This window comes from Mirounga angustirostris, unplaced genomic scaffold (genome assembly GCF_029215605.1).
Source record: "Mirounga angustirostris isolate CCGP_5_RB_7025 unplaced genomic scaffold, mMirAng1.0.hap1 SCAF_9, whole genome shotgun sequence".
Lineage (NCBI taxonomy): Eukaryota > Metazoa > Chordata > Mammalia > Carnivora > Phocidae > Mirounga > Mirounga angustirostris.
The window spans coordinates 61,391,579-61,415,076 of record NW_026991717.1 but is presented as its reverse complement, the minus strand read 5'-3'; the positions used below and the strand labels follow the sequence as shown (position 1 = coordinate 61,415,076).

General features: G+C 48.1%; 2 protein-coding genes across 5 annotated transcripts in view; one reads left to right on the top strand and one right to left on the bottom strand.

Moving 5' to 3' along the window:
* The window catches only part of PLA2G4E (phospholipase A2 group IVE), a 68,166-nt gene that overhangs the window by 31,256 nt on the left and 13,412 nt on the right, over positions 1-23,498 (bottom strand). Inside the window, exon 2 of one of the 4 annotated variants that reach the window (XM_064570603.1) lies at positions 18,058-18,153. The exons of the other annotated variants lie outside the window; for them this stretch is intronic. Coding sequence (XP_064426673.1) covers positions 18,058-18,132 — 75 coding nt within the window. The 5' untranslated portion in view covers positions 18,133-18,153. The remainder of the gene's footprint in view (positions 1-18,057; positions 18,154-23,498) is intronic. 4 annotated transcript variants of the gene reach the window in all.
* On the top strand, positions 11,610-12,067 carry SRARP (steroid receptor associated and regulated protein). Its single transcript, XM_045901673.1, is given in 2 exon segments — positions 11,610-11,838; positions 11,841-12,067. Coding segments are annotated over 2 exon segments (456 nt in total).

Sequence of the window (23,498 nt, the reverse complement as noted above, 5' to 3'; positions counted from 1 at the left end):
CAACGCCTCCCCCCTCCACGGAGCAGTTATTATTAGCCTCACTTTACAGATGGCGAATCTGAGACTGAGTCCTTTGACGGTGGGCCCTCAGCTAGAATCAAAGGAGCCCAAGTTTGAATCCAGCTTTAATTCTTCAGCTTGAGCCCGTAACCATGACCATGGTGTCGCCTTACTTGGAAGCGACCGTTAACGTTCAACGCAAAGACAGGTGTCACTTGTCCCTACCCCCTCCTCCTTCATCTTTTCCTCTTAGAACCTCTTTTCCTGACAGATTCCTCTTTTCACTCTGAATTCCCCCAAGACTCCACAATAACCCCCAAACTCTGATAGTCCTTTTACTTGCAATGCTTGCACTCGCTATATTTCTGCCACCATATTCCACAATCTCTCTCTCTTTTTTAAAGAGCCAGCGCATACCAGAGCCTAAGGTTCGTGGAGGAGTTCTACTTCCCAGGAGCCACAGAAGGCTCCTTTGTGGTCTACCTGGAGTCTCAAATCACAACTTCTAGCTCAGGAATTTTCAGGAGAGACCCAATTCCAAAGTGCTCTACAAATGACTCTGAGATCTCACCAGCAGGGAGACAGAAGCTGGCAAGGGGGGTTGAGAGAGAACCCCTCGGGTCACACTGGGAGGAAGGCTGTGGGAACATGCGACTCAAGTCTTGGGCCCAGATGATTCTGATAACCAGGTCTGTGAAAAATGACCGTCTTGGATAAAAATGAATGTACCTATTTTGCTCCTGCTCTAAGCAGCTCGATAGAAGTGGTACTAGGGAGAAGTGAAACTTCATGGCCCTGGAGGTAACTGATACACAGTAGAAAGATCCAATAGAACAAAGCACAATGTCTGTGGCTGTGCAGATGGGAACCAGAAACTGGTGACATTATGGAACCCAAGTTTATGGGGTAGCTTACCGTGTGGTAAGGGTAAAACCCTTTAAGGACTTGGACAAGCCTGTCCCTGGGATGGGATGCCTTGGCTGGTTATCAGGGTGAAAATCAAATTATTTAACAACAGCCACGGCCGGGCATCAGGCCAGCTGGGCCGCAGCCCTGGAGCACGGGTGGGCACGGATCCTCTGGTTCGTGGGGTCTTTGGAGGGTCCTGGGTAAGGACCAGGGAGCACTCAGGGGGGTTGGAGCTCAAGGCATGAACTGTATGGCCAACAGGAGAGAAGCGTATTCAGACGCACTAGGAACCATACAGCTGTGCAGGGAGGGTGGGCCTGATGGGTTTCGGAGAAGCCCCGTGGGAGAAAGGGCACAGCTGCTCAGGCCGCAGGCACCCAGCTCCGGCTCCAGCCTCCTCTCGGGCCTGGATTCCTGGGGCTGAGAGTGCCAGGACTCTACTTCCCCTTGAGACCTACTCAGGACAGGGGGATCTTGCCAGCTCATGTGGAAAAGATGTCGCTCTTTGACCCTCCGGACTGGCTATTAGGCAATCCAATAGTCCCCCTTCCCGCCCCCAGCTTCATAGGCAGGACCAGTGCGCCAGGCCCGGAGCCCGCACGGGGTGCGCTGCCTCTGTTCTCATCTAGCTCCCCCAGCACGCTCCGAGGAAGGTGCTGTTAGCCCTACCTTGTGGAGGAGAAGCCTGGGTTTAGGGAGACTGCTTCTCACACAGGGGCACATGGTGCAGAAGCCGCAGGGCCAGGCCTCGGGCGCAGATCTACCTGATCACAGGGCGGCACACGTTCCAGCCGCCCGGGGGCTGGCTCTCACCGAGAGTTAACCAAACTGGCTAAAAGCTTGCTCCGGGTCATGCACTGGACTACTTAATAGCAGAGGCAGGAGTAAGCCCTCAGCTGCCAATTCAGGGCACCCCAGGTTTAGCTGTCACCACCAGTCGGTCAGACGAATAGTTACCAATGGGCTCCTGGGGGCAGGCTCCCATGTGGGGGTGGGAGATGGGGAGGGGGTCTGACACGTGGGGTTTCAGAAGTGGTGGGTGTGATCCCCATTACCCCAGGGCCAGGCGAACCCTAACCAAACCAGTCCACAAGGTCTGGAGTGCAGGAGAAGGCAGACAGCTCCTAGGGAGCCTGTAGGAACTCCCTCCCCAGGGCTTCTCAGGGCAGGCCTGGCTGGTGAGGCCACCTCCTCCTCCCCAGAGAGCTGGGTGTATCCATCCCACCAGTTCCTTGCAACACCTGTGTCAGAGCTCCCAACAGCCCGGTGATAGCTTCCAGGGTGTGTGGGCCCTCCCTGAAAGGACACCATTGGGTTGGGGACTTCATGGGACCTCAGAACGTTACCCAGCTAGTCTGAGCAACATCCCAGACCAGGGCACTCCTGGGAGGAGCTACCATGGCTGTTTTCCTTTTTTATCACACAAGCTAGGCGAGGGGTCAGGGCAAGAAGTCCAGCTCTGAGGCACGGAGCCTCGGGGACCTGAGAGGGACAGGAACAGTTCTCAGCTGCTCCATGCCCCCCTTCAAGGTGCTCTGTCCTTTCTGTGGAAGCTCTCCCCCCTCCCAGCCCAGGTTCCAGAGGCTCCACCAGACTAGGGAGGCAGGAACAGGTGCTGACCAGAGGCTCTTCCAGCCCCCCTGAGGGCTGTGGGGAAATGTGGGGACACCCCAGAAGGTGATACCTATCCTGACCAGGGCAACAGGGCACCAGACACCATGCAGCTTGGAGCTCCCCTCCTTGGGCTCCTGGGAGGCTGCGTGGGGTCTCCAAAAGGACAAGACATTTTCAGGGCATCACTCATCTCATTCAGGGATTCAGTGTGGGCCGGGGGAGAGGCCTGGAGAGGAGGATGAGGAAGAAGGTGCTGCTGCCAGGCCTGGCCATGGCGTGCCTATGGCAAACTGGAAGCTTGAAGTAAGTGGGAAAGCTGAGGCAGAGCTGGTCCAGAGCCCTGGCTACCTGACCTTTGACCCCAGCGTCTCCCTAGGAAGCTACGAGGAGTCAGATGGACCCAGGAGTCTTGACCACAGACCCAGCTGGGCTTCTGGGCTGATGTGACAGGTTGGCAATGCCACCGATCCTTCCGAGACACACACCACACACTCACACAGCATGGCAGTTTAGAATGTCCATGGGGTAAATGCCCGCTCACCACTAGGACAGGCGAGCACGGATCCACCCTGGCAGTGCTAAGCACCATCTACCTGGGTGCTGGCCTGGCCCCAGAAGGCCCTGAGCCACACCACAGCACCCGGTCGAGTCTGTGGGTACCCTCAGCTGGGCCATCCACCCAGGAGCCCCAACCGGGCCAGACCACAACCCCGGGTGCCAGGTCGGGGCCGCCCAAGCCCAGGTGCTCTGTGTCTCTGGGGTCTACAGTGTTCCCAGTGCTCCTGGTGCCTGCCTCCTGCCCTCAGCTTCGGGGCCCACCTACCCAGCACGGCTCCCTCACCTCCAAGGCACAGGGGGCTGAAGGCTTGCCATCTTCTGCTTGGCGTAGGTCTGGTAGGTAGTGGGAGAGCCAGGCGGGCATTTGGCTGCTGAGCATCGTGGCGGCTCTCCAGCTGGGTGGCAGGATTGGGTATTTATATTCTGACTCAGAGCTCCGCCCTCTGGACACCTCTCTGCTGTGCCTGGGATTGCATGGGGAGGGGTTACGGTGGGTAGGAAGATGGGGGCCCTCGACTCCTTAGTATCAAGGGACCCTGAGGCCTTCAGATCTTGGAAATGCAGGAACGAGTAGGGGGTTGTGACCCTTGGGGTCAGCAGTCTGCTGCCCCCAGAAACTCAGAACCGCCTGGCTGTCCAAGGGAACGGGTGGTAAGAAGAGTATGCTGGGCCCTCACAACTTTAGGATGAGCCCAGCCATGATTTGGGAAAGACCCCTCTCTTCAGGTTATCAAGGTCATGGCTCAGAGACACCCTTCTGGGCATCGGGGGGGGGGGGGGGATGGGGGATGTACCCTCCCTCCTAAACTCCGCATAGTCCCACAGCTTGGTGCCCAGGAGCTGTGGGCAGGAACCACATGGGAGGCAGGGATGATGGTCAAACTTAGAGGGAGAAGAAAAAGTGATTGCCTGAATCCTTGGTGAGGAAAGGGTCAAGTGCAAGTGTCCCCAGCTCTCCCTCCTGGGAGGCCAGGTGGAGAGAGGTTGTGCCCAGCCTCTGCCTATCTCAGGGCAGCTTAGAGGATGCTTCTGCTCCACCCAGCTGATCCCTATCTCTGGCCTGACAGCGGGCTCACTCAGGGGACTGGTGAGGTGACTTCGCCTGCTCGGCCACCCAGCTAGGTACACTGGGAGTTTCCTGCCTGAGCTATCGCCCGAGGCCCTACAACCGGCTTTTCTGGCCCACATATTAAAGCAATTTTGTGAAACTGAGGGTGAGATCCGAACACAGGACTGATGAGGCCCGAATGCAGGGATGGAACCGGTTGGTGGTATCTGTGGGACCTCTTCCTGTGCCAGGCAGAGGTGCCCCCCACCCTGCTCCCCTCTGCTTGTCTGGCCCTCCAGAAGGCAGATGGGGCCTCAGTCTGGACCCCTCTCAGCTTGTATCCGTCCCCTCCCCTACCATCTACCCCACTGCCAAGGACACAAACTCAGCACCCACACCCCTCAGTGGAATCCGCTAAATTCAATTTCGTTCACACACTTAGGGAGCACCAACTGTATATATGCTACAAAGAGGAAATTCCAGGCTTGAAGTTGCTGATAATGCAGGTGAGGGGACAAATGCGTCCAACCCCTCAGAGGCTCAGAGGTCCAAGTCTCCCATGGTAACAGGGGGCATCCTAGAAGGAGCAATACAAATCCTTCACATTTGTAAACATCTGTGGTTTATAGAGCTCTGTCACATAGCTAATAACTGGCTAGGGAGCCCAGAAAATAGGAGGTAGATGTTGGCTGGGAAGCGAAAGAGTAGATCTGGAAAGCAGATCATGGAGGAGGTGGCGCCTGATTTGGGTCTTAGAGGATAGCTAGGATTTCAAAAGCTAATGATAGGTGAGAAAGGTATGTTAGGAGGAAGGAAGAACATGAGCAAAAATAGGGAGGCCAGAAAGCAGGGTATGCTCAGCTATGCAAGTAGTCTGGAATAGTAAGGTGTGGAAGGGGATGTGGGAATGTAGAAGTTGGGCAGAGAGGAGGGATGCTCTGTGAAGGAACAAATCTGGAAAGATACATTAGGGCCCAGTAGTTGTGACCCTCAAAGGCCAAGCTTTAAATTTGAACTTAGTCCATAAGCAATAAAGAGCCACTGATGGTTTTTGAGCAGGAGTGTGCCATGATCAGAGCTGAACTTTAACAAGGCAATGCTGATTGATGTTGCGGGCAACCCAACCCACAGCACTACAGTGTCCTGAAAGTGAGGGGTGAGGGGTATGGTGAGTCCTGGGGGACCTCCTCACTGGGGATCCTTCCTGTCTCTCCCTTCCCTTCACTCCCTTACCCTTTGCCTATCAAATAGGCCCAGGGCAAGCCCCAAACTCCAGGGCATTCCCCAAAGCCTGGTACTTAATCCTCTCCTCACTGAAGAAGCCCAGCCACATCCCGCTCCATCCATCCAAGGTAATGCATGGAAAAATCTAGGTCTCCAATCCCTGTATTTCCTCATTGTCCATAAATGCCTCAAGAGCAGGGCCCCATTTAGCTGAATGAAATCAAATTGAATAGGAGGCTAACAGGAGGTGAGCTGGAGCCCCTTCCTCCGCACCCTCTGTGTGGCTTCTGACCCACGTGGGAGCTGGTGCGGTGGTAAACTAAGGGGAACAATCCAGCAGCAAGCAGGCCCTCACTGCCCGCTGTGTGCCCAGCTCTGTGCTGACTGCTCAGGGCAGGGTCTGGAAGGAAAGGACCAAGAATTTATGATCTAGTGAAGGGAGAAGAGGGAGCTGAACTCAGGGGTAAAGGGTCCAGCGCGGACTTTAAGTGGGGCTGGAGGGGAGAAGGGCCTCCATGGGGATGGTGGGAAGTGTGCTGGGAAGGCGAGTAAGGAGTGCCAGTCCATGTGACCAAGTAAGAACTGCATCAACCTCCCCTTCTCATCTAACACGTCTCCAAATGAACACACATTTTAAGCTAAAACAGTTCTCTTGGTACACAGCTGATACTCCAGGCCAGGTCCCCTTTCTCCCCTCGTCCCAGAGTCGCTGTGTGGGGAAATTCTAAACTGCTGCTGCAGAGTGGAAGGGACTGAGTTCTTTCCCACCCAGCCCCTCTCCTCCTGGATGAGCAGGGAGCCTGAGATCTCCCCCAGAAACCCCAACCTGCGTCCTCGGACGCCTCTGCCCATGGCAGTGTCCGGGGCCTCGTTAACTGACTCCCACTGACTAGGGTGACCAGGACCCGCCTCTCGCCAGCAGCCCCTTGGCCTCAGGTAAGCCAGCATTGAAAAGTACATTTGTTCCGCTGGTTCAGCTGACATCACTTCCCCGAGAGCCCCACAAGGGTGAATTCCTCACCTTTCCTCTTTCAAGATGCCTCTGGTGCCTGTCCCTTCCTTCCCATCCTGCCAGTGGCATCTGTCTCTCAACCTTGTCCTCCTCTCGGGGATTCATCCCCCACACACCTGGCTGGCCAGGGAGCTTTGTAACCACCCCTTCGATCTGCCATCCTCCTGCTCAAATGCATCCGACGTTTATCCATCCTTTGCCAACAAATTCTGGATTCCAGTACCTTCCGTAAAGCAAGTAAAGCCCCCAAACAGGGGCGCCTGGGTGGCTCATTCATTGGGCGTCTGCCTTCGGCTCGGGTCATGATCCCAGGGTCCTGGGATCGAGCCCTGCATTGGGCTCCCTGCTCAGCGGGAAGCCTGCTTCTCCCTCTCCCACTCTCCCTGCTTGAGTTCACTCTCTCGCTGTGTCTCTGTCTGTCAAATAAATAAATAAAATCTTTAAAAAAAAATAAATACATAAAGCCCCCAAACAGTCCTATGTGTATATGGAATTTTAGTATATGATAAAGGAAGTCTTTCAAATATGGATGAAAGGATGGGTTATTCATTATTGGAAAAGCCAGCTTGCCACTGGAATAAAATAGTTAGATCTTAATTTCATAACAACACAGAAACAGATTCCAGACAGATTAAATATCTAACCATTAAAATAAAACTATAGAAGATTTAAAATAAGATATTAGAGAATATTAATAAGATACTGGGATGAAGAGAATCTTCTAGATGAGGTACAAAACCTAGAAGCCAATAAGGATATGTTACCAGATTTGAATATACAGAAACATAAAATTTCAGTAAAGCAAAAGATGCCACAAGCACACTGCTACCTGCAAAATATATCCCAAATTTAGTCCTCTTAATAAATATCCATGGGTAATAAACCCATCGTTTAAAAATACTGACAAGGGACACCTGGGTGGCTCAGTCAGTTAAGCATCTGCCTTCGGCTCAGGTCATGATCTCAGGGTCCTGGGATCGAGCCCCACATCGGGCTCCTTCCTCAGCGGGGAGCCTGCTTCTCCCTCTCCCACTCCCCCTGCTTGTGTTCCTGCTCTCTCTGTCTCTGTCAAATAAATAAATAAATAAATAAATTAATTAATTAATTAATTAATTAATTAAATACTAGTAAACAGGAGTGTCTTACCCTACCAGATTCTGAGATAAACTACAAAGCCACACTTAGACAAACAGCATGTTGTTGGTGTAAGAACCAGACCAATGGGACAAAATAAAGGGATCAGAGACACGCCCTGATAGTTAAGGGAACGTAATCATTGATAAAGTTGGCACCACAAATTAATAGGGAAAGAACAGCTATTTAACAGATGATGTGGACATGAGTGGCTCCCTAAATAGAACAAATTAAACAGTATTCCCACTTATTTCTATACTAAAAAAAAAAAAAAAAGGCTGTAAATGGGATCAACACCTGAAATGGAAAACTATAAAGTTAATAGAAGACAATGTAGGAGACTCTACTTGTGATCTGGGGATAAGAAAGATTTCTTAAACAACACTTTGAAACCATGAACCATAAGGCAAAAACATTTCTAAATGTCATTACATAAGGATTAAGGATTTCTATCAACTAAGAACACACCGAAAAAGTTGGTAGAATGCAGACAGAATGATGAAAGGTATTTTCAATGCTTTTGCAAATCACCAAAGGATCAACATCTAGCATATACAAAGAGTTCTTACGTAATCCGCAAGAAAAAGATGACTGTGCCAACGTAAAAATGGACCAGAGATTGGAACTTGCAGTTTATGTAGGAAGGGAAACCCAAAAGGCTAACAGGCATTTGAGGAGATGCTCAAAATCATCTGCATTCAGGGAAGGGCACATTGAAACACCAGTGAGATTTCACTGTAGCTATTAAATCGGAAAACGCTGAGAAGGCTGAATCATAGTTGCCTTTCCCAACAACGAGAGAATGGGGAAGGATATGTGGGTACAAAGACATAACAACCAATCAAGAGGGCAAGCACAGGGCTCATGGGACCAAAGAGGACACACTCCACACTCCACATCCTCAGCCCTCGGCACTCAGGGGAGATTTTTTCCCTCCAGCGCTCCCCAGCTTCACGGCCACTGGTCTAGTGCCAGTCATCACCTCCATTCAGCTTGACGACTGCACTAGCCAGACTGGTCTCCCTGCTTCCACTCTTGCCTTCCTACAAGCTTTTCTCTGCAGAAGGCACAAGTGGTCTCCTAAAAACATAATCCAAGATATGATACATTAAATCAAACCAAATAACCACATCAGCTAGGTTCTGTGATGGCCCTGAGTAAAATCCCCCAGCCCCTGGGGGCTCTCACTTCTTGCCATGGCCCTGAAAGGTCCGGTGTGGTCTGGCTGCTCACGTCTGTTCTCCTCCTCCCCTCACGCACAAGTTCCAGCTACACCAGCCCTCCCCGCCTGGAACATGGCAAGCTCTTTCCTACATCAGGGATTCTGCACTTGCCATTCCCTGGCCTGATATCCTTGACCCTGACTCTTGTGTTGCTGCTCTTTCTCATGGTCACGGATCTGCTCAAATGTCCTTTTCTCCAGCAACTCTTACCTGACCGCCCTCCAGAACATGTATGCCTCTCACCCACCTACTTGCTTCTGGGTCACTGTGGTTATTTGGTTTGATTTAATGTATCATATCTTGGATTATCTTGTTCATTGATTCTTTTTGTCTCTTGCTATCAGACTGTAACCTTTTATAGGGTAGAGATATTGCTTGTCTTGTTCATCAACTGGAAACACCTAACCCCACCAGTAAAGGAATGGTTTGAATGTTCAGACGCATTCACACACCTGGAACATTACGCAGATGTCAATAGAAACGAAGTGGCTAACATTTACTGAATGTAAACAAAGTGACAAAGACTAATCTACATATCTTATATTACCTGTGAAGTAGCTAGTGTTATTATCTCACGAAAAAAAGAATTGAGACATGGAGAGGATAAGTAATTAGCTCAGGGTCACCATGGTAAGTGACAGGACTGGGAGGCAAGTCAGTCTGACCCCGGAACTTCTGGCTCTAACGAGACACACATCGGGAGATGAGTGTTAATATGTCGAGACGTATCAGAACCTCTGGCCAACAAGCTAGACGTGACTCCATTTCATGAGGAGATACAAAATGTGCATAAACATGACAAGAAAGGACCTTCATCCCAAAGAAGGTAATATTCTTTGTGTTGTCAATAGATATGGCTCACAAGTATTTTCCGTTCTTTCTCTCTTATTTTTTCTTTCAATATTTTATTTATTTATTTGACAGAGAGGGAGAGAGAAAGCACAAGCAGGGGGAGTGGGAGAGGGAGAAGCAGGCTCCCCGCTGAGCAGGGAGCCCGACGCGGGGCTCGATCCCAGGACCCTGGGATCATGACCTGAGCCGAGGGCAGATGCCTCACCGACTGAGCCACCCAGGCGCCCCCCATTCTTCCTCTTTATAACAAGATGTTTAAGGCCCAGCCGAGCGCTTCGCATCCTGAAAGTGCTTGTGTCAAAAGCCCAACATTACTCCATCTTGTGAAGTTCCTGCTCCTAACAGTTGTGGTCTCTGGTTTCAACTAGAGGATAGGTTTTATTTCCTAGCTCTTGACTCTCTCTCACATAGCAAGACTGGCTGGAGCCTTTTGTACACTGCACTTACCCTTTGTCACTGGTCGCTTCCGTGAGGATGACATTGCCATTGTCTCCAACCTGACTGAACATGATATAGTTGGTTAGGGGTCTAGACTTTCAAGTTTCAAAGACCTGGATTTGAACACCGCTTCTGCTATCCATTAGCTGCCTGAACTTGGGTGAATTTATCCCTATACACTTGAGTTTCTCCATCTGTGAAATGGAAAGCATAATGACTTCTACCTCATGGGGTGGTTACGGAGACTAAAGGAGATAAAGCGCTTAGGACATGCTGACCTTCAGTCAGTGATGCTTTCACCAGAGATGTGTGATGCACAGTAATACCAGAGACACCAAGACATCATCCCTGCCCAAGGAGCTCCTGTCTATTTGGGTGAGTCGGAAAGGTCACACAAGTGGTCTCCGGATGATCCTGTCACATATGAGGAGAGGTGTGAAAATATGCCACTCAGAAAGCATCGCCACCCAGGGCCGGAAAGGTCAGAAGAGGCTGCCTGGCCACAGGAAGACCTTGCACTTGCCTTTGAAGGAAGGGTAGAGACCTGATGAATAAAGCAGGAAGGGGCATCTGTGTCAGGCGAGATAGCATGAGCAAGGGGATGAAGACTCAGAAAGGAGACCAAAGAAAGTCTTGGATATCAAGTGCAAGAATCATGATTTTTGCCGGCCGTGGTAAAGCTCAGGGAAAGTTCCTGAGCAGAGTGTTTGAGAAAGACAGCAAATCCCGCCCCCCGGGGTAGAACAGGTGAATAGTAGCACTGTGCGGCCTGCGAGCGCTGGAAGGCAGGCATGCCTCCTTTATCAGCCCCGTGTGGCCCCCGGGGGCAAGCCGTGGGCTACGAAAGGCCCCGATCCACCTCTCCCTCTGCACCTGAGAGGAATGCTGCTGGGTCTCGTCCTCTCCACATGCCCGATCGGCTCCATGCAGCCTGGCCCAGGTTCTCTAGCTGCCACTCAGGACCTAAGGGGCTGGGGCTCGGGAAAGATAAAGGTGTGCTTATCTGTGGAGGAGGGGGCTGACTCCAGAGCAGGCTTGTCAGAGGGAGATGGCGGGGGGTGGGGGGGGGGTGGGAAGGGGGCGGGTTGCAGATTCTATTCATTTCTTCATTTTGCCTTTAGTCGGCCCCGCCAGGCCAGAGCAGAGTCCTGTCCGTCGTGGTTAGGTAGGGGTAAGTCCACATAGGCAGACACTGTTTTTCCATATGGCTGCTTTAAACGGTTGGGAGGGCCTGGGTATCGGGCAAAAGTCACCTGGCCATGGAGCCCACGTGGCGCCAGCTACCTGCAGCAGATGACATTACACTGGGGGAGAACATTGGCTCCTTACTAGGCTCTGATTCTGGAGAAACGGACTCTGAACAGACACTGCTTTGGAGTGAGGGACTCTGATTAGGAATTATCCTCTCCTGAGAATCAAAGATTTACCAAGGGGATTAAGAAAAAAAAAAAGATGATCAAAACCACAATGAATATCCTGGAAGAGGCTGCTGAGAAGTTCTCCTCCTCCCAGAGCTAGAAGTTCTCCACTGTGGCAGCAGCTGTGACCCCCGCCCCACTTGGAAGACCCCAGTGACCAACAAGCCAGCCCCAGAGTCATGGGCCTTGAGACAGATCTGGAGACCAGCTCGGGTGGGAAGCCGGCCTGCCATCAGGCCATCCCCACCGCTCACCTCACTTTTGTCATTGACTGTGCTCGTGGCAAACAGCTCTCCCTGGTGGCACCCCCAGTGCCGCCCCGAGCCCCCAGTCCCCATCTAGGACCTGTCACTCCTCCAATGAAGACCTGTATCTTGTTCTGTGGAGAAAACCGGCCCCACCTGACTCAGGGGGCCCTCTGGGTGGGAGACACCTGGCCCATGCCGGGGGGACCCTGCCACCCCGCAGTGGGACGGTGGCCCCAGCTTCCTCCCCAGTCGGTCCACGTGTCCCCCAGGAGGCTCCTGAAGCCAAGGGGAACCCCTTAAAGACTGTGCCCTCAAGGTCTTCAGCTTGGGGCACGGTCATCGGCTCGCTCAAAGCCCTCTCCTCCTGTGTCTGTGGGCAGGCAGAGTAACAGGAAGAGCCTGGCCCTGGAGGAGGGGGTTGGCACAGCAGGCTTGAGAGCTCGGGGTGGGGGTTGGGGGCTGCAGTTCCCAAAGCCCAGCCCTCTTTCCCCACCAAGCAGAAGTCTTTGTGCCTGAGCCAAGGAAGAGCATTGGATCAGATCAAGGACATCTGAAACAGCCACTAAGTACACACTCAAAGGTCTCCTCCTTCCTCCTCCTTATCTTTGTTCACCTTTCACTAGAAGCAGGATAAGGCACCTATGCATGGAAAGAGACTAATTCATTGCTACAGCAAATCCTAACGGAGCATCTTCTGCATTCCAGGCTCTGCAAAGTACTAGGGAAGAGACCACAGCATTCTTGGAGCTTATCCTTGGGGCGGTGGGTGGGGGTGAGGGGAAGGGTTAAATAAGTAAACAAATAAATAAAGATGATTTTGAACAATGAAAAAAAAAAAAAACCACGATGAAATACCACCTCACATCTGTCAGATTGGCTGTTACCAAAAAGACAGTAGATAACAAGTGTTGGCGAGGACGTGGAGCAAAGGGGGCCCTTGTTGATGGGAATGCAAACTGGTGCAGCCACTGTGGAAAACAGTATGGAGGTTCCTCAACAAATTAAAAATAAAATTACCGTATGATCCCGTAATACACTACTATTTATCTAAAGAAAATGAAAACACCAATCAGAAGGGATACGTGCACCCCTATGTTCATGGCAGCATTACTGACAATAGTCAAGATATGGAATCAAACTCTGTGTCCATCCATAGATGAATGGATAAGAAGAGGTGTCATATATATACATATATAATATTATATGTATAATGGAATATTACTCAGCCATAAAAAGAGTGCGATCTTTTCATCTGCAACAACGTGGATGGATCTAGAGGGCATTGCGCTAAGTGAAATAAGTCAGAGAAAGACAAATACCACATGATTTCACTTATATGTGGAATCTAAAACACAAAACAAAGAAAACAGAACCAGACTCATAAATACAGGAAACAAGCTGTTGGTTACTAGGGGAGAGGGTTTAGGGGGTGCTCATGAATGAGGTAAAGGGGGTTAAGAGGTACGAACTTCTAGTTATAAAAATAAACAAGCCATGGGGATATAACATACAGCTTAGGGAATCATCAATAATATTATAATAACTGTGTATGGTGACAGACAGATGGTAACTAGACTTATCATGCCAATCGTTTCATAATGTATAAAAATATCACATCAGGGACGCTTGGGTGGCTCAGTCATTAAGCTTCTGCTTTCGGCTCAGGTCGTGATCCCAGGGTCCTGGGATCGAGCCCTGCATCGGGCTCCCTGCTCGGCGGGAAGCCTGCTTCTCCCTCTCCCCTCCCCCTGCTCGTGTTCCCTCTCTCGTTGCGTCTCTCCCTGTCAAATAAATAAAATCTTAAAAAAAAAAAAACAAGAAACATGGCTTCAGAATTTCTCTAGGCCTCAGTTTTCCTATAAATAACAGATATGGCATGTGCCCACCTCCGCCATCCAGTAGCAAGGGTTTACTAGTTAGAGACTCTGGAGACCCCCAAGCTGAGAGCACGTCTGTCCTGCTTCCCACTGATGCCTGGGAGATGTGGTCTCCCAGCGGTGCCCTTTGCCCACTGGAGGGCAGACGAAAGAGGCCAGGGCAGATTCATGGAAACTCTGCAAGGCTCCCGGAGCGAGGAGGGCTGTGGGCCTGTGGGAGAGGATGGGGCCGTGTGGGCTGATGGCCGGAACCGCGCAGCGGGGCTTGGGGAGGCTGAGGCCCCAGCTCAGGGGATGCTGCATGATGGGGCACTTGCGGATGGCCTGGTAGGATGGTTGTGCTTTTGGTAAAGTGACCATTTGGTGGATTGACTTATTTTTTTACTTTAAAAATCAACTTTTGGAGGTATAACTTAGTACAATAAAACACACCTATTTGATGAGTTTTGCCAAACATACACAGCTGTGTAATCACCACCACAATCAAGATGTAGATCATTTGCATCCTTTCCAAACGCTGCCTCATAGCCCTTTGCGGTCAGTCCTTGGCCTTTCCCCTGGCCCCAGCGTGCCACCGATCTACTTGCTGTCACTGCAGATTAGAGGTGTCTTTCCTGGAGTTCCACATAAATGGGTCAGAGTGCTCAGTCTTTTGTGACTGACTTCTTTTGTGTAATGTCAGGTTTTTGAGATCTACCCATGTAGCTGTATTGCATGTGTTCTTTTTCATTGCTGTGTAGTATTCCATTGTAAAAATATTTACAATTCGTTTGTCCATTCATCAGTTGAAGGACAAAGCTGTTTCCAATTTTTATCACTTATGAATAAAGATGCGGTAAACATTCGCACACAGGTTTTTGTGCAAATATATGTTTTCATTTCTCCTGGGAAAATACCTATGAGCTGAATGGCTAGGACTGAATGATTTTTACAAAGTGACCCAGAGCTAGGGGCTCATGTGACAATCCCAGGCCCCAGAACAGAGCCTCCCATCCTCAGCCCTTCTCCACTCTCGCTCTTTTCTCTTGTCTTCTCTTCCCCTCCCCTCACCCTTCCCTTTGGCCTTCCCATCCCACAGGAACCCATAGGATGGATGTGGAGGGAGCTCCTGGCTTCACCCACAGAAGGGTGACAAGCGGCCCTCACTTTTCTTGGTCTAAAGCTGGCTGACCAAGCACCCCCAAACTCTTCCAAGTCTCTTGACATCCGCTTCTCAGTCAGGGAACCTGGGGGGACCCCAGACTCCACAGGGAGAGGACTGGGGGAGTCTTCTAAAAAGCTCAGCCCTGGGGTAATGTGTCAGGGCTGTTTGTACTGGTGCTGTTGTTTTAAGAACTGCATCCGATGGATCTAGTCTATCCCATTCACTGGTGCTCTTTTTTCTTTGTTTAAGGATTTTATTTATTTATTTTGGGGGTGGAGAGGGCGAGAGAGAATCTCAAGCAGACTCCCGGCTGAGCACAGAGCCCGAAGCAGGGCTCGATCTCACGGCTCTGAGATCATAACCTGAGCCGAAATCAAGAGTTGGACACTCAACTGATGGAGCCCCCCAGGCATCTGTGGTGCTCTTTCACCTGAATTTGGTTCTAGACCAGCTCTAGCGGAGGAACATAACTCCCCACCAGTTTCGTCCGGTTCAAGCTCCTGAGCCACAAACTGGATTCGTGTCGTCAGCCCCTGGGGGTCCTAGAACGTGACCCTAAAGACCCATTTCCACCTGTCCCCACAAGCCTCAGCCCTGCTTGCTCTGCCAGACTCGGGGTTCGTGTAAGCCTTGTAACTGGTTCAGGCAAAATACCCTGAGGATTTTTTTTTAGTGGTACTTGGTCGATGTTGGTGTCGTGACCAGGGTTTGAGTTAAAGAATTTGCACGGAGGAAGTGGTGAGTGGTGCAGGTGACTGACACAGCAGTGACTTCTGGGAGGCCCACTCGCCCCTGGCTGCTTGCCCTCCTCTACCCCCGCCCAGCCCCCTTACAAGCGCTGGCTGGTTGGTGGCTGGTGGGCTCCAGGGCCTGGGCCTGGAGGGCAGAGGGGAGCTGCCGGGAAGCTGCACTGGGCCAAAGGGCATTCCTGGCGGTGGCGTGGGTGGGGCCGCCCTTGGGGCCGACTCTGCAGCTGGGTTGCTATAATCCAGGCTGTGTCTGGGCAAGCCTGAAGATGGGGGTGACCCAAGCACAGCAGGCAGAAGGGGCCCTTGGGTCTGTGAGGAGCAGAGGGGTGGGAGCCCTCTCCCCGCCTGCCGCCAGCCCTCTGGCAGAGCCGCCTCCTGCTGCTAGCTTGGTCCTCCAGCTCTGTCCAGAGTGGGCCCTGGAGGGGGCTGGGCTCAGGCCTCGTGTCCCGAGTGTGTGGGAGTTGGCAGGCTTGTAGCCATCTCCTGCCAAGTGCAGGTGACACCTCCCTCTTCCCTCTGTGTGCATGCCTTTGTAGGGGTGTGGTGGGTGGGAGTAGGGGGTGCCAGTCCTCTTTCTGGTGATGCACATCCTCAGAGGGAAGGACACTGGGCCCAATAGTGCAGACCAGGCCCCTGTTGTACCTGGCTTGGAGCCCTTAGCTCCCGTTTGCTGCAAACAATAACTAAAGGCTCATTTAGGGTGACCAAATGACCCGGTTGGCCAAGGAATGAGGGGTTTCCTGGGACAAGGGACTTTCAGTGCTAAAACCAGAATCCTGGGCAAACTAGATGACTGGCTCCATTATTTCTAACTTTTCTTGAAAAAAAATCTTTTTTTTAAAGATTTATTTATTCCCTGGAGAGAGAGAGAGAGAGAGAGAGAGAGCGAGAGAGCGGGGAGGGACTGAAGGAGAGAGAGAGAGAAAGTTTTGCAGACTCCTCACTGAGCTCCAAGGCTGACATGGGGCTCAGTGTGGGGCTGGATCCCATGATCCTGAGATCAAGACCTGAACTGAAATCAAGAGTTGGAAGATCAACTGATTGTCCCACCCAGGGGGCCCCTTGAAAATATTTTTTAAAGCAGAGACAAACCTGGTGTGCCACACCTGCAATTTGTAATTATTTGTATTTATGAGTATTTATAATTACTCCTAGATTTATAATTATTTGAGATAAAATAATTTGATTGTATTCTGGTTTTATTTTGCAGTATTTAAACAAAATCTATATGGAACAATTTCACGTATTCAAGCCAATTCTTTTTTTTTTTTTTTAAAGATTTTATTTATTTATTCATGAGAGAGAGAGAGAGGCAGAGGGAGAAGCAGGCTCCCAAGGAGCAGGGAGCCTGGGACCCTGGGATCATGACCTGAGCCGAAGGCAGATGCTTAACCATCTGAGCCACCCAGGCACCGCAAGCCAATTCTGAGGTTAAGAGGCAATTGAGTCTGTGTGGGGGATCCCAGGTATGTGCACATAATGACCCCAGAATTCCTTTCCCCTTCTTCTGATAAAAGCACATTTGGGATTTTATGGAGTTGTCAATCGTGGGGAATCTTCCTCCTTCCTCAGAGGTGGGGCCCTGGCCAGCCTGGCTAGTCAGCATTCCCATCCCCTTAGATTCAGAGATTAGTTCAGGAACAATTAGATCTTTTCCTGCTTCTTCTTTTTTAGGATTATATGGGGGAAGAGGAAGATTAGTGGGAGGGAGAAAAAGATATTATTCTTTTCTCTAGATTATGAACTCTAAGGAAGACGTAAGCTTTGAGACATCACCCCATAGAAGGGCTTAGCATAAGAAACTAAGCTGACATAGAAAAAAAGCAAGGTTGGGCGCCTGGGTGGCTCAGTTGGTTAAGCGACTGCCTTCAGCTCAGGTCATGATCCCAGGGTCCTGGGATCGAGCCCCACATCAGGCTCCCTGCTCAGCAGGAAGCCTGCTTCTCCCTCTGCCTGCTGCCCCTGCTTGTGTTCCCTCTCTCGCTGTGTCTCTCTCTGTCAAATAAATAAATAAAATCTTTAAAAAAAAAAAAGAAAAAAAGAAAAAAAGAAAAAAAGCAAGGTTGAGAGATACGGAGAAAAAGAGAAAGTTCTGAGCATGTGGTCTGGGCCCCTAGATCCAGCTATGCTTGAAGCCCACATATCCCTTGGACTTATCAATTACCTGAGACAATAAAGGCATCCCCTGACCCAGGAGACCTCATACTTACTTGAATCCAGCTTCTGTTACTCTGCCACTCATGACTGAAGGGGCTCTGACTAATACACCTGGCCACCACCTCTGTGGCAGGACTCTACTCGGGGCTCTCCATTAGGGAGAAGGGAGGGGAGGACTACCTGGGTTGTATTCTCTGTCTCCTGAACTGAGTCCTTTATGTCTTTAGATTAGGGAGACCTTATCTCCTCCAGGACACATCTAGGGTAGGAGGTACATGTCTGTGCTTTTATTTTCAGGGGTCTCTTTCGGGCATCATGGGGAAGTACTGTTCCAAGTGCTTTCTCCCATCTGCTCCCATCCCTGCTCTTGTTTCAAGGATTTGCTGAGATCTTTTGTTGGTCCCTGACTCTGGAAGTCAACCGTATGCTACTGCTACCTCCCACGCACATACCTGTTGCCTTTGTGACATCCCTGCATAGGTTAAGCCTTTCCTAGTCATAGGAGGACCAACCATCGCCTTCATCATTCCATCTCAACACCAGGTACACTGGAATGGAGAGAGAGCATTGGTTACTGTTCCTGCCTAGAGCGGGGGCAAGAGCTCTCTAGTGACTGCCTAGAATTTAATCATAGGAATTATGATTCTTCCTCCTTCCGGCTGGGAGTGGAAAGAGGCAGCCATCCTTCCCCAGTGAGTAAGGCTGAGTTGACGGAAGGGAAAGGCAGGCAGGATGGGGCAGGCCCGGAGATAATGCATAGGAAGAAACAGATGGCAGAAAGATCCCAGGAAATGGAAATCATATCCTGAGCAAGTCGGGATAAGAACTCACAAATGAGCTCAACACTTGACCTTCAGGATGACCTTTTAACCCAAAGACATCCAGCTGGGAGAGGATGGGGGGAGGGAGGGGAAATTGCTTTCGCGCCCACATGAATCAGCCTCCCAGCAAAGCACATCTTCCCCGGCTTCGTTTCTAATTTGAATTTCTCCTTTTAAAAAAGTATTAAGCAATTTTATGACATACAAAATGTATAGAGAGTAACAAAGTGAACATCCATAAATCCACTACCCAGAGTAAAAAATAAAACAGTGGTAACAGAGTTAAGTCCCCCTGTGTGCCGCTTACATGGTCATTTCCCCTCTGGGGATAGCCACAATCCTGGATTTCTATCCATCATTCTGAGGCATTTCTTTATTCTTTTTCTAAATACGTCTGTATTTCTAAGCTCCATTTTGTCTCACTTTGCATGTTTTAAACTTTATATAAACGATATCACGTAAAGGATATGTATTCTACAGTAAACTTGTTTTTTTTTCCCCACTAGACATTATGTTTATAGAATTTGCTTATGTTGATAAGTATAGATCTGGCTCATTCATTTTCAGAGCTGTAAAGTATACCACAATTTATCTACACATTTTTGTGTGATAGACACTTAAGTTGTGTCTAAGTTTTTATTATTACTATATTTTATCAATTCTAAAGCATGCATTTTTTCGCATTTAAAAAATCTCTGAATTAAGAGATACTTATTAAAACCAATGATGTGTTATACTTTAATTGGCAATGTTTTCCCTTAGAGAATGATGTACCTTAGATTCAATGAAGTATATAGTAGTGCTAACCCTACTGTGAGCTTTCCTGTACGTGTCGTGTTTCTTTAGTATATATCCCCCTGGAAGTAGAAATTGTTGGGTTATAAGGTATATTACCACCAACTTTACTCGATATTGCCAAATTGTTCTCCAAAGTATTTTTACTGATTTATACTCCCATCACCATGGAAGAGGGTTCCCATTGGGGTATACCCAGGAGTATTGGCTGACTTTCTGAGTTATGCTAATCCAATGGGTATGAAATGGTATCTCATTGTGGTTTTAATGTGTATATCCTTGATTATTAGTAATCCTGGGTAACTTTTCAAGATCTTTTACTTTCTCCCACCCATATTCTTGGGACTTTTTTTTAATCAATTCCCCTGCCTCAGTCCTTCTTTACCATAGTCAAACCAATGACCATCAATATTTAATAGCATACAGCAGGAATTATCAGAAGCTATAAAACTATTCATGCCCAAGTAATTCTACTCTTGGAAACTCACACTGGGAGAAAAAAATGCTACTGCTTAAAAACGTTAATTGCATCTAAATTTTTGATGGTTAAGAGTTGAAAATCATCCAAATGTTCAATATTGGTAGATATATCAATATAAAAATTGTGGCACATTCCTATGATTAAATTCTATGCTGTCACTAGAGAACTATAAAGAGAATGTATGCATGTATCTATTTGAATTTAGGGCATAATAAGGATGGCTAATTAAAAAAATAAGCAAAAATCATAAATATTCCCATAAAAATTATAACCACCAGAGAAAATGAGATCCCATACACAATAGCAAAGAAAATATAGTAAGTAAACTTGAGGGGAAATAAATAAGAAAGTTACGTGTGAAGATGATAGCATTACAAATTAATAGGGGAAAGATGGATTTTTTTATATTATATTGGAAAAAAGTATTTTTTAAAGATTTTATTTGAGAGAGAGAGAGAGAGAGCACGAGCAGGGGAAGGGGCAGAGGAAGAGGGAGAAGCAGACTCCCTGCTGAGCAGGGACCACCCCCCCCACCTCCACCCCAGGCTCAATCCCCAGACCCTGGGATCACACCTGAGCCAAAGGCAAACACCTAATCAACTGAGCCACCCAGGCACGCTAATATTATATTGGAAAATTAACTGCTTTCTGAAAAAAAAACTAACTATTTTGCCATATGGAGAAAGAATAAGCTGGATCCATACCTCACTCTTTACATTAAAATAAATTTCAAAACTAAATATAACCTAATTAGTTATTGTCTTATCATCAGTGAGGAAATGAGATCCAAAACTGAGATGCAATGAAGGAAACAAATCAATAATTCTGACTATAGACCTATTAAATTTCTCTGTATCAAAACAACCACAGACAATACTAAAAGGTTAATTCGTAAAAATATTTGTCAAAGTTATGACGAAGGGTTAATTTTCCCAGTAAACAGAAAGCTCTTTCAAATAAATACTAAAGAGCAAACAATTCAATAGAAAAATTGACAAAAGGTACAGACACGCTGGTGGTTATGCGCATGCTTCTCCATGTCAGCATCTCCCCAGCTTTGATAAATGTTAGAATTAAACTGGAGATCATTAAACAAATATTGATGCCTGGCTCCCAGATATTCTGATGGACTTGATGTGACATGGGACCTGGACACTGGGAGTTTTAAAAGCTTCCCTGGTGATTCTAATGTTCAACAAAGTCAGGATCATTGGAATATGCAATAAGCCTATAAGAGATTATCACGAATAATAAGAATGTAAATTAAAACAAAAAAGTGATGCCATTTTTCATCTATCAGATTGGCAAGGATGAGAAGTTGACAAGGCTTCATGTTGGTCAGGGTATGGGGAAGACTCTACAAGACTTTGTTGATAAAATGTAAATGGGCACGATCTTTTTAGCGGGCAGTTTGGTAATCTTTATTAATATTTAAAACTTGCATGAACTTATATCCAGCAATTCTATTTCTAGGAATTGATTGTACAGAAACTCTTATACAAATCCCCAGAGATATTCTATGTAGCATTATTCCTCTAACTGCCTTTCATTTTTGTTGTTGGTTGTTAGCTTAGCATTCAGTATTGAGCTCATATTGTAAAACTTTTCTACCTATCAGCAAATAGTAATCATTTTCCTTTGCCATTAGGAAAAAAAATTTTTTTTAAATGATTACAATTATCATCACATCATCTCAGTGTGATCATATCCACCAATTTTTGATTCTGTGAGTATTACCTCAAAGCCTAGAAAACATGTCATTAATATCCAAACTATAATGATCCCTCTCTCCTCTTCACCAAATTGGCAGAGATTTCAGTATTTCCCCAAGATTTCTCTCCAAGCAACTCAGAGAATTCCCAGGATGTTGTCCTTGTCCATGAGGCAGTTGGTTGTTAGCTTAACATGTTGTTGTTAACTTAACAAGGACTATGCCTTAGAAGACATTGATGAACAGAGGTAGCAGTCATTCCCTTCTTAATATAGCCATGGCTTTTGGGCCTTGGGCGTTGCTGAGTGGAGCTGGGTAGCACTCTCTCTTAGGAATCCAGTTGCATCCATAAATTTATGTAGGAGCAGAGAAGCCTCCTGGTGGAAAAAGGAGGTTGGGACCCTGACCCCTACCCATTGGCATGCAAATTATTGACATGTCTATGATGAATTGAAGAGACCTCAAGAGACCCATTTGAGGTCAAATGGCAGGAAAGGACATTGGGAGTCCCAGGGAGGAAATGTCCATAGAAATGAGAGAAGGTTGGACTGGTGTCTGGGACTCAGTATTAGCGCTTAGCTTACTGAAATCTAAGGCACAGGAATAATGTTGAAACTTCTTTGTTCACCTTGCTGCCATGGGTCTATCTGGGGGGAAACTGATTCCCTGTGTGTGTGGGGGGGGGTTTGAGAGAGGCTTATTACCAAGTGATAGTTGATAACCTGGTAACTTTTCTGGGGGAATTCTCCTCATTAATCCTGACCAGGCAGGTGCATTCCTTCGCCTGGGCAAATCAGCAGAGATACTTCTGTAGAGAAGTCTAGAGTTAGCAGAAAAGTGATAGGGGAACCAGCTCATGGACAAGGACAGCAGCTTGGGAATTCTCTGAGTTGCTTGGAGAGAAATCTTGGGGAAATAACGGAAATGTCTGCCAACTTGGCAAAGAGGAGAGAGGGATCATTGTAGTTTGGATATTAATGACATGTTTTCTAGGCTTTGAGGTAATACAGCATCTCAGAGAAATTGGCGGATATGATCACACTTAGATAATGTGATGATAATTGTCACCATTTTTTAAAATCCTTTTTTTCTAATGGCAAAGGAAAACAATTACTATTTGCTGATAGGTAGAAAAGTTTTGCAATGTGAGCTCAATATTGCATGTATATATAAATAAAACTGATTTCTATGTATCTATGTGCCTAAAAAAAGAACTGAAAGGAAATCTCTTAAGGGTTCAAGAAGTTATCTCTCGATGATGAGATTGTTGGGAATGTTTATTTTCTTCATTAAACTTTAAAAATTTTTAGTACCTATCCTGAACATATCTTACATGTTCTTGACAGAAAACCAAATTTTTCAAAAAGTAGGATTACTGTATGTTAAATAAATAGATAAAGTGATTGTGTGTTAAAGAACTTATATGTTAAATAATAAAGAGACAAGGGAAGGAAAACTACTGGACTTCAAGCTTACTCCGCGCTGTCATCATACAGGATATTTACATATGTTAATTGTAAAAAGTACACAGGTGTATTCTCTTGGGCCTATTCTCTGAGAGTAGCAGGAAGCATTGAGCAAGGACAAGGTCAGGGACAAATTTTTCCTTAAGTGCTCAGAGGCCCTCTCCTCCTCCCACCAAGCAGCTGGCCTACTGCTCACCATCTGGATCCTCCTCTTTCCCCCAGCTGGAACAACCACGAGGGGATGAGGCAGGGAGCAAAGCCAAGGCTCACTGAAGACTTGACTGGAGCACAAAGCAGAGCCCGGGACAGCAGGGTCCTGCCACCGCCAAACATGGAAACTAACTCAGGGTACGTAAAGGGCTGTCAAGTACAGAAAAGGATTCGACTGATGTTGTGTCACACCTGGTGGTGGAAATGCGCCTTTGTGGGTGGGTAGATTTGACCTCAGTGTAAGAAAGAACTTGGTCACATGGGAGGTATGAAACTTCCATTGCTGGAATTATGCGAGGGGTACCTGCCTGGGAGCACAGAAGAGATTCCTCTACTGTGCAGGAGATAGCTCTAAAATCTAGATGATCTGCTTCAGCTTTGAGATTGTGTTACTCCCTATCCAGACACA